Source organism: Rhinatrema bivittatum, chromosome 4 (assembly GCF_901001135.1).
Source record: "Rhinatrema bivittatum chromosome 4, aRhiBiv1.1, whole genome shotgun sequence".
Lineage (NCBI taxonomy): Eukaryota > Metazoa > Chordata > Amphibia > Gymnophiona > Rhinatrematidae > Rhinatrema > Rhinatrema bivittatum.
In genome coordinates, this window is record NC_042618.1 from 345,134,931 (window position 1) to 345,148,794 (window position 13,864).

The 13,864-nt window shown below is 45.3% G+C and overlaps 1 protein-coding gene across 1 annotated transcript in view; it reads left to right on the forward strand.

Annotated features, from left to right (window-relative positions):
- The window catches only part of LOC115090938 (acyl-CoA synthetase family member 2, mitochondrial-like), a 115,790-nt gene that overhangs the window by 98,625 nt on the left and 3,301 nt on the right, over positions 1 to 13,864 (forward strand). The window contains exons 11-15 of the mRNA XM_029600629.1: positions 5,604 to 5,711; positions 5,829 to 5,980; positions 6,485 to 6,626; positions 9,891 to 10,001; positions 11,478 to 11,546. Coding sequence (XP_029456489.1) covers positions 5,604 to 5,711; positions 5,829 to 5,980; positions 6,485 to 6,626; positions 9,891 to 10,001; positions 11,478 to 11,546 — 582 coding nt within the window. The remainder of the gene's footprint in view (positions 1 to 5,603; positions 5,712 to 5,828; positions 5,981 to 6,484; positions 6,627 to 9,890; positions 10,002 to 11,477; positions 11,547 to 13,864) is intronic.

Below are 13,864 nucleotides of genomic sequence, written 5' to 3' on the forward strand. Positions count from 1 at the left end.
CCACCGGCACCAACATCCCCACACCTTGACACCACGACAGAGACTAGAACGGGTGACACTTCCTCAACCAACGCTGAGGCCATCCCAACTATACAACCCTAAAGCTCACCCAGCTGCAACAGACAGGAGAACGCTGGTAAGCATTGTTAATGCAGTCCTACTCAAGCGCTTTACCACTCCTCTGACACCAAACCAACACAATCTCTTCACACCGCTTCCATCGCTCAGACGGCCATGACCCTTTGGGATACCTGGAGGCCCACCTTAAGGCACACCTGGAGATTGTCTTGAACCACGCGACAAAGACTTCACTTATCTCTAGACGCTCCCACATTACTCCTCCACCCTCCACCCCACTCCTCATCCCCATTCCTCATCCCTAGCTCACCCAATATCTCTATAGCATCCTATCTACCCCCACACACTCACACACTCACCATCTCTATAGCATCCTATCTACCCCCACACACTCACCACACCACCAGCCATGCACACATACCCCATTGCATCTATCAAACACTACCCCCTCCCACCGAGACCCCCTTACCCCAAAACACATCACATACACCACAGAAACCTCATCCCTATCATGGCCACACCACTCACCCAAATACTAGGCCTCACCACATTTACCATACTCCTAATCAATGCCCAATCCATCATCAAAAAAACCCCCCTCATCAATGACATTCTACTAGACGATAACCCCGACATCCTAGCCATCACAGAAACTTGGCTAAAGGACACAGACACAACACTACTCAACCAACTCCCACTCGAAAAATATGACATTTTCTCAATACCACGACTTAAGAAACGAGGAGGAGGCCTCCTCCTCGCATCCAAAAAGAGTTTTAAACTCACCAGAAAACCCATCCCCACACCCCCCAGACTCGAAATCAGCACCTTTCTCTCGCACAACCTACAAATCTGCCTAGTGTATGCCCCACCAGGCCTCCTCGAGGCTAACCCCTCCCCCCTAATTGAATACATTTCCAAAAACATAAACATACAAATGCCAGCAATCATCCTTGGAGACTTCAATCTCCATGTAGATAATGTCCCCACATCTCCTGCCTGCGACTCCCTACTAACAGCATTAGACGCCCTCGGTTTCTCACAAACTATCACCCAACCTACTCACAAAGCAGGCCACACCCTCGATCTCTTATTCACCAACTCACAGATCCAAACCAACACCCGCTCTTGTACACCCATCCCCTGGTCCGACCACTATCGCATCGATGTGACATGCTCTGTTATTAAAACCCATCAGCCCACTCAAGGTAAAAAAGTCATACAGTTCAGACGTAACTGTAAACAAGAAGAATTAATATCAGCCATGTCCACTGATATCAACTCACTTGATTTGACAGACGTCGATACTGCTCTCACATCCTGGAACCATATCACCAACACGATTGCCAACAAGATCTGCCCCATACAAGAACACACAATTGACATGTCTCAAAAACACAAACAACCCTGGTATACACCAGAACTAAAAAGCATGAAATCCAATTTAAAAAAGCTCGAAAGAGCGTGGCTCAAAGACCCTACCGCCACCCAACTAAATAAATTTAAATCCTACATGCACTCCTACCGAATTAACATCGACAAAACCAAAAGAGACTTCCACTCACAGCGCATACACCACCTGCAATTCAATCCTAGAGCCCTATTCCAACTAGTAAACAATTTAACTAAACCTTGCACTCCATTCATACCAGACATAGACAACCAGACAAAATGTGAAGAACTAGCCCTATTCTTCCACAATAAAATCAGCAATATCATGTCACGCTTCCCCCCCAAGCAAACATCCATAGATACTACACAACAACAATCTAATACTAATCTTTCATCATTTGACACCACCTCATCCCTAGAAATAGAATCTATCCTTAAAAAAATCAGACCCTCTACACACCCTACAGATACCATTCCCACAAAACACCTCCTCACCATCCCCGGCATCATCGCCAAACCTATCTCAAACATTATAAACAAGTCTATTGAACTTGGCAGTATCCCTAAAAACCTCAAGCATGCTATTGTGAAACCTATACTGAAGAAGCCATCCCTTGACCCCTCTGATCTCACCAATTTCCGTCCTATTTCCAACCTCCCACTTATCACAAAAGTTCTTGAGAAAGCTATAAACAAACAGCTATCAGACTACTTGGATGAAAACAACATCCTTGCCCCCTCACAGTTTGGCTTTCGCAAACATCATAGCACAGAGACCTTACTCATTTCACTCTCCGACCAAATATTGAAAGGTCTTGACAAAGGTCTCTCACACATCCTCATTCTCCTAGACATTTCCGCTGCATTCGACACCATTAAGCATCAAATCCTATTAGAACGTCTCAGCAGCATTGGTATCTCAGGCCTGGCTCTACAATGGTTCCACTCATACCTGGCTGAAAGACAATTCAGCGTACAAATGGGAAACTCCACCTCCAAGCCCCACAACCTCGCTCAAGGAGTACCACAAGGTTCATCGCTATCATCCACACTTTTCAATATATATCTCCTCCCCCTCTGCCACCTCCTTGCTAAACTTGACCTCCCGCACTTCATATATGCCGATGACGTGCAGATACTTATTCCGATTAAAGACTCAATACACAAAGCCATTGAAACCTGGAAATCCGCCCTCTCTGATATTAGCAGCCTCTTATCTAACAACTTTCTCGCCCTCAACACTACTAAAACAGAACTTATCCTAATATCACCCCCCAACATATCCCCCACCCTCCTTATGACCCCCACACAAACACACAACAATGGCCCTGCCACTGACCACACCTTCCCCACCCATGTACGAAGCCTCGGCGTACTCATTGACTGTCATCTTAACTACAAGAAATTCATTAATAACACCCTTAAAGACTGCTTCTACAAACTGCACACCCTAAAAAGACTCAAACCTCTCTTACATCTCAGCGACTTCCGCACCATATTACAAGCCCTCATATTATCGAAAATAGATTACTGCAACTCCTTGCTACTAGGTTTGCCTAAAAACACCATCCAACCTTTACAACTACTCCAAAATGCAGCTGCCAGGATTCTCACCAACACTCACAAATATGATCACATAACCCCTGTACTCAAACATCTACATTGGTTACCCGTCGCATCTAGAATTACCTTCAAAGCCCTCACCCTAATACACAAATCCCTTCATAACAACAACATGCACTGGTTCAAAGAACACTTCTCCTTTCACAACAGTAGTAGACCCACCAGAAAACAATATCTAGCCACACTACACACCCCCTCACCTAAGCTTACTAAACTCCGCATCACTAACGAAAGAGCCCTCTCCCTAGCAGGACCGATAATTTGGAATAAACTACCCACTTCCCTCCGCCAAGAAACCTGCCCAAAAATATTCAGGCAAAACCTGAAGACTTGGTTCTTTAGACACTCATACACCTAACATTCACACATTCACTAGCCCCCCCGCTCCCTAACTCCTAACCTCCCTCCTCCCTTCTCCCCCCCCCCACCCCTTTTTCCTTCCCACCCCCTAACCACCCCTTTCCATCTTGCCTAACAATTAGCTTTCTACTATGCTTCCCGGAAAGCAAATTTATCAAGACAGCTTACTGTAAATAAGAACATTTTTACTCACAAACGTGTATATATTCCTCGACAACCATTGTATATACAAATTTATTCCTCCTACAAATGTTGATATCAATCATATCTAGCAGAATCTCCCTGCCCCTCTTCTGACTAACCACTATCATGTATCCCACTTAGTTAATTATTACTTGTATAACTTCCATATTATTCGTATGTTATTGTTTTTGTTATTATTGTTATTTCTACTATTCCTATTATAATCATGTGACAAATGTAAAGCCTGTTGCTAAGTTCTGTTCTCTGTAAACCGATGAGATGTTCCCAACGTTCGTCGGTATATAAAAGATATTAAATAATAAAACTTTACAGTTGGATGTATTACTGAAAATTTTCCCCATTTTCCCCATTTGCCCAGTTGGTTTTGGAGATAACAATTAAGATGTATGCAGAATCCTATCAAAATGAGCTGTTGAGTTTGTATTTCAAAAATACTCATGCAGCCTTCTCTGGGATAGATAGTGTGACCGCTCATTGCTAGTGGCCAAACTGCAGAGAAGGTTTCAGAAGATGAGCAGAAAGAAAATATTTTTCTTTATTTTTCTTGTATTTTTCTGTTTATGCTGTGGAATCCACTTTGAGCTATTTGTGTAGACAATGCGGAATTTCAGATGGAATAAAATAAATAATGTTGACAGGACTATTATTTAGGTCTGTTTGGCTGATCTGAAGCAGTGGGGGAGAAAGGAACGTGTCCAAAGTCACACAGTGAGTGAGTGGATGGGGAGACTTGTACTGTGTCTCCAGCTTCTTAGGGCTGGATTCATCCAAGTCTCTTCCTGGCGACACAGTGTTGCGCTGGAGGTGGACCCTTGGCCTGACGCAGGATTGGTACGGCCCTCTAAGGGTCTGCCGCCAGGAGGCGGAGCACACAAGGATACAGAGGCTAACAGGAACTTCACCAATAACAGTCCGGGGGCTCCACGGGTTGAACCCTTGGATTCCTGGACCGCCTGGGCTTAGGTGAGCCACTGGGGGTCTCCTGAAGAGATGACAGAGAGGTGTGCCCACCAAGAGAAGAGGTGCACGGCTGTCGGAGAACAGGCCAGCTAGACCGGAACAGAGAGTACCGGAGACCACGGGTATGAGGCAGGAACTGAAGGTTCTCTGGGCAGGGTAGGCAGCGCCTAGTGGTCTAGCTCGAGGAAGGCTGCCTTGAAGCTAAGGCAGGTGGACCTGGTGGTCACAGGAGGAGCAAAGAGAGTGTCCGAATGGTCGCAGGAGGAGCAAAGAGAGTGTCCAAATGGAGCGCAAGGGTCAAAGCCAGGGTATCCATCCACGGGTGGTCAGCCAAAGCAAGGATCAGTTCCAGGAATCAGTCCAAGTGTGGTCAGGGCAAGCAGAGGTCAGTACTGTGTATCAGTCCAGGCGTGGTCAGAGGCAAGCAGAGGTCAGTTCCAGGTATCGGTCCAAACGTGGTCAAAGGCAAGCAGAGGTCAGTTCCAGGTAATCAGTCCAAGCAAGGTCAGAGGCAGGCCGAGGCCAGTACCGGGGTAGCGGAACATGGAACAAGACTTAGGAACGAAGGAACTCAGGAACAGATGCTGGAACACTGGAACGCAGGAACACTGGAACAAGCACAGGAACAAGGATGGCAACTAGCTTCATTTGCGGTGATGACCCATTTGCCAAGGTGAAGAGTGAGCAGCTGAGCCCTGCCTTATAGGAAGAGAGAGGTGAGCAGGCCTGGCAGTGGCCTTAGCGCGCAACAAACAGAATGGGGAGGGGGAAAACCTTAGGGAATCAGGTCCTTAGTGTTACATTCAAACCACTGTGCCACACTGGCAGCCCAGAGGGATTTGAACATCTATCCCAGGAGCTGTTCTGATTCACAGTTCAATGTTCCCAACCACTAGACCGCACCTCTCATTGGTGTTTTTATTAATTTTTTGTGCCCTTGCTGGATTAATTTTCTCTGTGACATAATTTTTATTTTCTGGTTTCAGGTGGCCTACGGCACCACAGAGAACAGCCCTGTGACCTTCCTGAGCTTTTCGTTTGATGAAATTAACCGGAAACTGGAGACAGTTGGGCACATCTTGCCCCACACTGAGGTGAGGCTGCCCGCTCAGCTCTCTGGTAGTGCGCTGTAATTTTCTAGAAGGTTTGGAGCCATGAAGTGTTAGTCTGGTGTTTTTCTTTCTCCCGTTACCTCTCCGGTCCTTTCCCAGGCAAAGATTGTGAGCCCTGAGACTGGTCTGGTCCTGCCTTTGAACACTTCTGGGGAGCTCATGATTCGGGGATACTGCACCATGTTGGGGTATTGGAATGATGAACCGAAAACCAAAGAAGTGATTACTCCAGAGAACTGGTACAAGACTGGGTGAGTTTAGTATGTTCAGGGTCCTCAGCTTGTATCAGCAGAGGGCCCAAATTTCTTCAAGCAGAGGGGTCAGATGTACTGGAGGAGCACAGGCAGGGCTGGAGATACTCTGGCAGAATTATGTGGGGCCAGGTACTAGAACAGTAGGGTCAGGGTGTGAGGTATGGGTTGGAAGTGAGGCCCTATTAATAGAAAAATAAAAAATGCTAATGTTAAGGATTAGGGTAACTTGGAAAGAGGCAGGGGTGGAAGGTGGGAGCTGGAGGCCTAGTACTGGAGTAATGGGTGACGGGATATTACATGACAGCAGAGCTGTGTGGGTGGCGATGGTGCAATGGTCACCTTCTACAATGCAAGTTCCTTGTATTAAAAACCATATAAGCTGTGTTTTACTTGATTGAATCTGGAATGGACTGAGAGATGGCTTGTGGGGCATAGACTGGGAACAGAGGGGACAGAAGGCATGCAAGGTCCAGCAGGTCAATGTGAGTTTTCCCGTTCCAGAGACATTGCTGCCCTGGATGAATACGGTTACTGTAGGATTGTCGGTCGCTGCAAGGATATGATTATCCGGGGAGGAGAGAACATTTACCCAGCAGAAATAGAGCAATTCCTGCATACGCACCCCAGCATCCAGGAGGCTCAGGTAAGACAGGGTGCAGGAGGTGGCTTTCGTAATGGGATGAAAATCACATCTCAGGGTAGAGAAAGGGTAGGTCTTCCCCCTGCCTATTTCCAGCCACTTGATTCCCAGCAGTTCACAGAGATTGAGAGAAGACATATGTAATTACAGACAGGTCTAGTTAGACAGTTTGCATGTCAAATCTTGCTGAAAACACCAAATGAATGAAATAATATAGAATTTTTATTTCCTACTGAGATGGCGGGGGTAGGGGGGGAAACAGACACATTAAGTCAATTTCCCATTCCTGCTTTCTCTGCAGGGCCAGAGTTACACGTGCTAGGGCCCAGGGCAGAAAGCAAGGAGGATTCCCCTCCCACCCTGATCATGGGTCCTCTCCCCTATGTCCCCTTGATTCTGGGTCCTCTTCTCATGCCCCAGGTCCTCTCCATCCTCTGCCTATCTTTCCCCTTCCTCTCCACCATGGCTTCTTCCCAGGTTCTCACTAACCCAGATCTCTCCCTCCTCCTTCTCCCTTCTGCTCCACCCAATCTCAGATCTTCCTCCTGGACTAGGGACAAGGGAGCACAGTAAAGCAGTAAAGGGAGCACAGTAAAGCAGCAGTTCTCAACCGGTGTGTCGAGAAGCACTGGCAGGTGTGTCGCGCACCAGCTGTTCTTCCACCCATCTCCTCACCTCAGCGAAACGAACACTGCTGCCATTCCTGCCTGGGCTATCAGCACATTCAAGCCTGGAGGGGAATGGCAGCAGTATTTATGGAAGCCTGCAACAGGAACATGACCTTTTCTTCTTCCCGCCCCTGTGGCCCGGAAGAGGAAGTGATATTTACCCGGCCCGTGGGAAGAAGAAAAGGCCATCCTGCTGCTGCCACTGCAGAAATCGCATCCCAAGGCTCTCCCCGGCCCTGCAGCGATACGAAGGCAGCACTCAGCTGTTTGCCTGTGCTGCAATCATGGTGGCACAAAGCAGTCAGCTGAGAACGTGGCCCCGGGACAGCTAATGGACGGATTTCCCCAACAACCACACGGCAGGAAATCTCGAAGCTGAAGATTGGTGCTGGCTGGCCACTTTGCCAGGGGCTGCAGGAGTACGGCGCCGCTGACCCCCACCTCGCCCTGGTCTGGCTCCGACCTTCCCTTCTCTCGCTGGCGCAACACCAGCAAGAAAATATAAAAATAATAATAATCAAACAGCCAAAAAATAAAAGGCTGGGGTGGGGAGAAGAAAAAGCATAGAATTACATTCTCAGCTGACTGCTCTGTGCCGCGATCGCAGCAGAGGCAAACAGCTGAGTGCTGCCCTCTTACCACTGCGGGGCGGAGCGGGAGTCACTCCTGCTGCAGTGTCCAGCCTGTCAGGACTCTGCTTTTAATTACAGCATTATGGCTGCCTTATGCTGTAGCTGCCATGTGGGTGGGGGTGGGGGTGGGGGTGAGTGAAGGAGGTGACTGGTGTGTGAGAGCGAAAGAGATCGGTCAGAGAGATGACTGGTGTGTGTGTGTGTGTGAGAGAGAGAGAGAGAGAGAGAAAGAGAAATTGGTCAGGGAGGTGACTGGTGTGTGTGTGTGAGAGAAAGAGAGCTTGGTCAGGGAGATGACTGATGTGTGAGAGACAGAAAGTGTGTGTGTGTGCGCGTGTGCATGAGATAGACTAGTCATGAACCCTAAGGAAGAGGAGAATGAGGACAGAGCTTCAGCAGCCATTGCTGCTTCTGATGTATGCTATTGGAGCAAGGGCATGGAGTAAGAGAGTTGCTGGAGAGGGTAAGTAAAGATGGCTTTTTAAGTTTATCTTTCTTGTTTGACTGCCATTTTAATTATTGGGTATTATGTGATGTGTCTGCTGTTTAAAATATTTTATTGGTGGTTAGAGAGTTTTTAATAATTTTGTAAGTTTTTAATGATTGCATGTTCTATTTATCAGTTGTTTTGAAACTTTTATTATATTTATTAGTCTAGTTTTAGATTTATTATTTTATATTACTTGAGAAATGTGGAAACCAAAACTGAACTGGAAACAGCAAGAAGCCAGACTGAGTGTATGCAGTGCAACAATGGAAAAACATTAACTTGATGGTCACTTTATTCTGTATTTGGTGAGGGTCTATCTATGTTCTGTGTGTGTGACCCAGGTAAGGGTATTCTACAATCTTGTAGTTCTATATAAGGATCTATAGCAGCTTGGCTTGTTCTGTTTTCCTAAAAGGAGGTGTATTGGTGTTTAGGGCCTGGTTAAATTTTTGTAGTGTTGCCTTTTCATAGGTAGGGTTGTTATTGTTTGAGTGAATTCTATAATGTAGGTGTAACTTTTTGCACATTAGTTTGTGTACAATATTGCAGATCCTGGGAGTCTGTTAGGTGCTATATTTTTGTTTTGCACTGAATGCAGAGTGGCTTTTTTGGGTTTCCATTCTAGTTTCTGAGTCCATATTAGTACTTTACAGTCTTTCTGTACTTGGTGATTCTGTATGAGTGACTGAGGTGTAGTATTTTACTAGCATGTAGGCATTTGTATTAATATTATTTGTTGTGTTTTCTCAATAGAACATGCATTGGTGTAAATTACTGTTTTTTTCACAAGGAGGGCTATTGCACCTGGTAGGAGAGAGTGTTTATGTAGGACACTAGAAATATTTTTTTTGTATGGTAAATTTAACAGGGAATGTCCTAGTTCTGTTCTGTACCCATTGTTGGGGGTCAGGGTGGTTCCTGTTGATACAGAGTGCATGCTTACATTTAGCCCCATGACAGTCACATGTTCAGTGTGTCACGCATGTGAGAACCATCTGTCAGGTGTGTCCTGACAGAAAAAAGGTTGAGAACCACTGCACTAAAGAGTTCACCCTCCCATTGGTAATCCTCCACCTTTTACTCTTTCCCCGCTCTCTTTCCCACCCCCTAAGGCAATCCTCCAAATGTTAGTCCTCACCCTCTAGTGATGCTCCATCTTCGTACTCTCTCCCACCCCGCCTTGTCCCTAGCAATCTTCCCAGTTTTCACTGCCCCCTTTCTGAGCTCCAGGCCCCACACTGATTCCCTGACTGCCTTTGCCTGAAGACACATGCCCCCAGGGCAAGAGCTCACTTCTTAATCTGGCCCTGGTAAGGGCGGTGCAACTTTCAGCTTGGGGCTTTGCTTCCCATCAACACCCTGATTCCACCCCCAACTCCAGGGCTGCTTCACCAGGGTCACAGATGGGGTTTTCTTTAGAGAAGTGGGTTGTGAGTCTGGGCCCTGATATCTCCCTCTCCCCTTACTGCCACATCAGGTGATCGGTGTGAAAGACCAGAAGATGGGAGAGGAGATCTGTGCCTGCATCCGACTGAGGGCTGACCTGGACTGCACGGCTGAGGACATCAAAGCATTTTGCAAAGGAAAAGTATGAATACTCCTCCCCAGCTATTTCAGCTGTGAGACAGAGGGCAAGAGAGATTCTGTCCGGAAATAACCAGACCAGTCCTGAGGGATCTGCATTCCTGAACTTACAGTTCTTTCATACATTGAGAAAGTAGATCTCCATTTTATTCGCCAGGAAGTAGATATCATGGGATTGTGATTTGCCACATGATCACGGTCTCATGTTTATCCCCCTCATTTCATCAGGCAGCACATATTTGTTTATATATTGCCTGGGTTTACACTCATACATATATATAATTTTATATATGTTATATTTTATATTATGTGTATATGTGTATATATAATTTAGGTGGAAGAAAGAAAACTATTAGTGAATTTATAAGTGTTTCGTGAATTGTAGAGGTCAACAAATATTAATTGGTAAACTAGTAATGATGGCAGACAAAGACCATAAGAACATACGGGGTCAGACAAGGGTCCAACAAGCCCAGTATCCTGTTTCCAGTAGCGGCCAATCCAAGTCACAAGTACCTGGCAAGATCCCAAATAGCAGACAGATTCTATGCTGCTTATGCGTAGGGATAAGCAGTAGCTTTCCCTAAGTCTACCTGCTAATAACTTTTTATGGACTTTTCCTCCAGGAACTTGTCTATACCTTTTTTAAATCCAGCTGCGTTAACTGCATTTACCACATCCTCTGGCAATGAATTCCAGAGCTTAACTATGTGTTGAGTGAAAAATATTTCTCCAGTTTGATTTAAATGTACTACTTAGTAACTTCATGAAATGTGCCCTAGTCTTTTTAATTTTTGAAAAAATAAACTTACATTTTCATTTAATATCATTTATTAAAGCTTAATATCCCACTCAATGGCAAGGCATGTTCCACTCAACTCATGATTTTATGACTACCTCCCTTCTTCTTCAAGCAAAAGAGCCCTAACCTTTTTAGCCTTTCCTTTTTGGACTCCTTTCATTTTGGACTCCCTTCTCTGTACCTTTTTGTTAGTTTCACTTTATCTTTTCTAAGATGCAGACCAATTGTCTCATCCAGTCTGCCCTGTGAGTTTCTGTAATGGCCAGTGCCACATGTTACTTTTTTCCCAAAAACAAAAAGTATAAAAACAGAAAATAGTTATCTGTATGTGGCTGCGCATATAAAGATATGACCAGGAGGTTGACATTCATAGCTGTGCTGTGGCATTCTAATGTACAAACATAATGTACCCTCGTTAGCCGTTTTTATTGAGTGATTTAATCTCACTCCATCACTAATTTAGCCATGTATTCTACCTGCTGAAATAAGACTCAGTCATGTGGTCATTATCGCTTTAATCCTTCGAGGTCAGTTGGGGTCATAGTGTTACTGCTGCTGTTTTTCACAGGAGATAACAGAATATTTTGGATTTCTCTTTTCCAGGTTATTCTGGCATCTGCTGAATGTGGTCTCAGATTGAGTAACTTGTGATTTGTTTTTTATCCTCTCATATTACAGATCTCCCATTTCAAGATTCCACGTTACGTAGTGTTTATGAAAGAATTTCCTCTCACTGTCTCTGGCAAGGTGAGTCTACAACCTGGGTGTACTTGGGCAAGTGGGGAGCAGAAGTGCAAAATGACCTCCTTTAAAACAGCTGAGATGCCACATGATGCTGTGAGCAAGGCAAGTTGTGAATCTGCCTGGCTTTGGGTACCACCTTGCCTCATCCCTTTTTATCGGCCTTCGTACCCACAATGATTTCTTAATTTAGACCTCATGAAACATGAATACTTAATATTGTGGCTTCAATCGCAAAATGATGACCAGAGCTGCTTAAAAAAAGAGAAGGAGACGGTGAGGCCTAGTGATCACATGATGGCGGCAACTACTTTAGATCCCGATTCAGCTTCCCTAAATCCTGTGGTGATCTGGAATTGATGGCGGTAGTGGTACAGGCCCTAGACGCAAAGTTTGATAAAATGTAAGAAAAGCAAGTTTAAATAATGAACATATTCGATACCTTTATTCACTGCATTGAAGTGGTTGAGCAGAGAATCTCTGGACAGCAAGATGACCAAAGGAGCCATGGAACAATTCTAACAACACTGCAGTCTACGTTGTTAAACTGGAAGAGAAGGTTGAAGATACTGAGAACAGGTTGCTTTGGGACAACCTTTGTTTTGTGGGACTGCCCGAGACGCTGTTGGAGTCAGAGGTGTGGAGCTTCCCGGAGACATGGATCCTGAAGGATCTGAGCCTCCAAGACGTATAAAATAGCCTTTATATTGAGCAGGGCACACAGGCTGGGCCCACTTTAAGGAGGTTGAGAGTAGTGATTGCCCATGAGCTGAATATAACCCATAAAATAATATTAAAAGCGGTGCAGAGAGGTAACAAACTGCACTACAGTAACAAGAGTGCTGGTATTCCAGAACTATTCTATGAAATTCAGCACAGTGTAGAGAATTTGTGATGCTGTGCTCTAAATTGCACATGCTTAAGGTCCCTTGTAGCCTGAACTACCCAACCAGACATTCTGTGGTCTATGAAGGGAAGAGGCTAAGTAATCTGTGACTGCATTGGAGGCAAAGTTGGGAGATGTGAGTGAAACTCTTCATAGCATAGCATAGTAATGATGGCAGAAAAGGACCAGATGGCCATCCAGTCTGCCCAGCAAGCTTCTTATGGTAGTATCTGCTGCTCTGTGCAGAATACCCCCATGTTTCTCTCAAGGATAGTAACTGCAGTTCCCCCAAGCCTTATAATAAGGGTAGTAATATTTACAATCAAAATCAAGCAACTATCAAACCCATAACAAATTACTGCTAACAATATTTTTACTGGGTAAGGAACCTTCTTGATAATTCAGACAATGCTGCTTGATGTTCTTTGCTTTGGGACTTGGCCATAGAAGCTTTCTTGTGCTTTTTCCCTTATGTCTGTGTGCCAGTACCCCAGACCATAAAAGTCAGGGTCTATGTTGGTTGTTGTCTATATCCAGGTCCCCTTCCCCCTACAATCCCCACCCTCCGCCGTCAAAGTGGGGAGCGATGTTGCAGTTGCGTCAAAAGCATCAAGGCTATTGATTGAGGATAGTAATCCCATGCCTTCTGTTAAGGATACCCCCATGCAGGTTACCCCCAAGCACCCTCTTCTTCATTTCTGTCCTCTAGCCTTTAGAGATCCTCAATGTTTATCCCATGCCTCTTTGAATTTGTTGACTTTTTTCTTCACCACCTCCTTCGGAAGGGCATTCCAGGCATCCACCACCCTCTCCATGAAGAAATATTTCATGATGTTGGTTCTGAGTCGTCCCCTCTGGAGTTTCATTTTGTGACCACTAGTTCTACTGTTTCCTTTCCAAAGGAAAAAATTTGAAGTTTGTGCATCATTAAAACCTTTCAGGTATCTGAAGTTCTGTATCATATCTCCCCTGCACCTCCTCTCTTCCAGGGTATATATATCCATATCCTTCAGTCTCTCCCCAAAGGTCTTCAGATACAAACCCCACACCATTTTGGTCTCCCTTCTCTGGGCCACCTCCATCCTGTCTCTAAACATTTTGAGATTTCTCCAGAAATGAACACAGTGATGCCTCACCAAGGACCTGTATAAGGGCATCACCACCTCCTTTTTCCTGCTGTTTATTCTTCTCTCTGTGCAGCCCAGCATCCTTCTGCCTTTAGCTACCTCTTTGTCACATTGCTTTGCCATCTTCAGATCACCAAATAATACTACCTCAAGGTCTCTTTCTTGGTCTGTGCACATCAGTGTTTCACTCGCTATCATATACAGCTCTTTCAGAATACCACACTCCATATACAAGACTCTGCACTTCTTGGCATTGACTCCCAGCTGCCAAATCTTTGACCACTCTTCAAGCTTTCCTAAATCACTTTTCA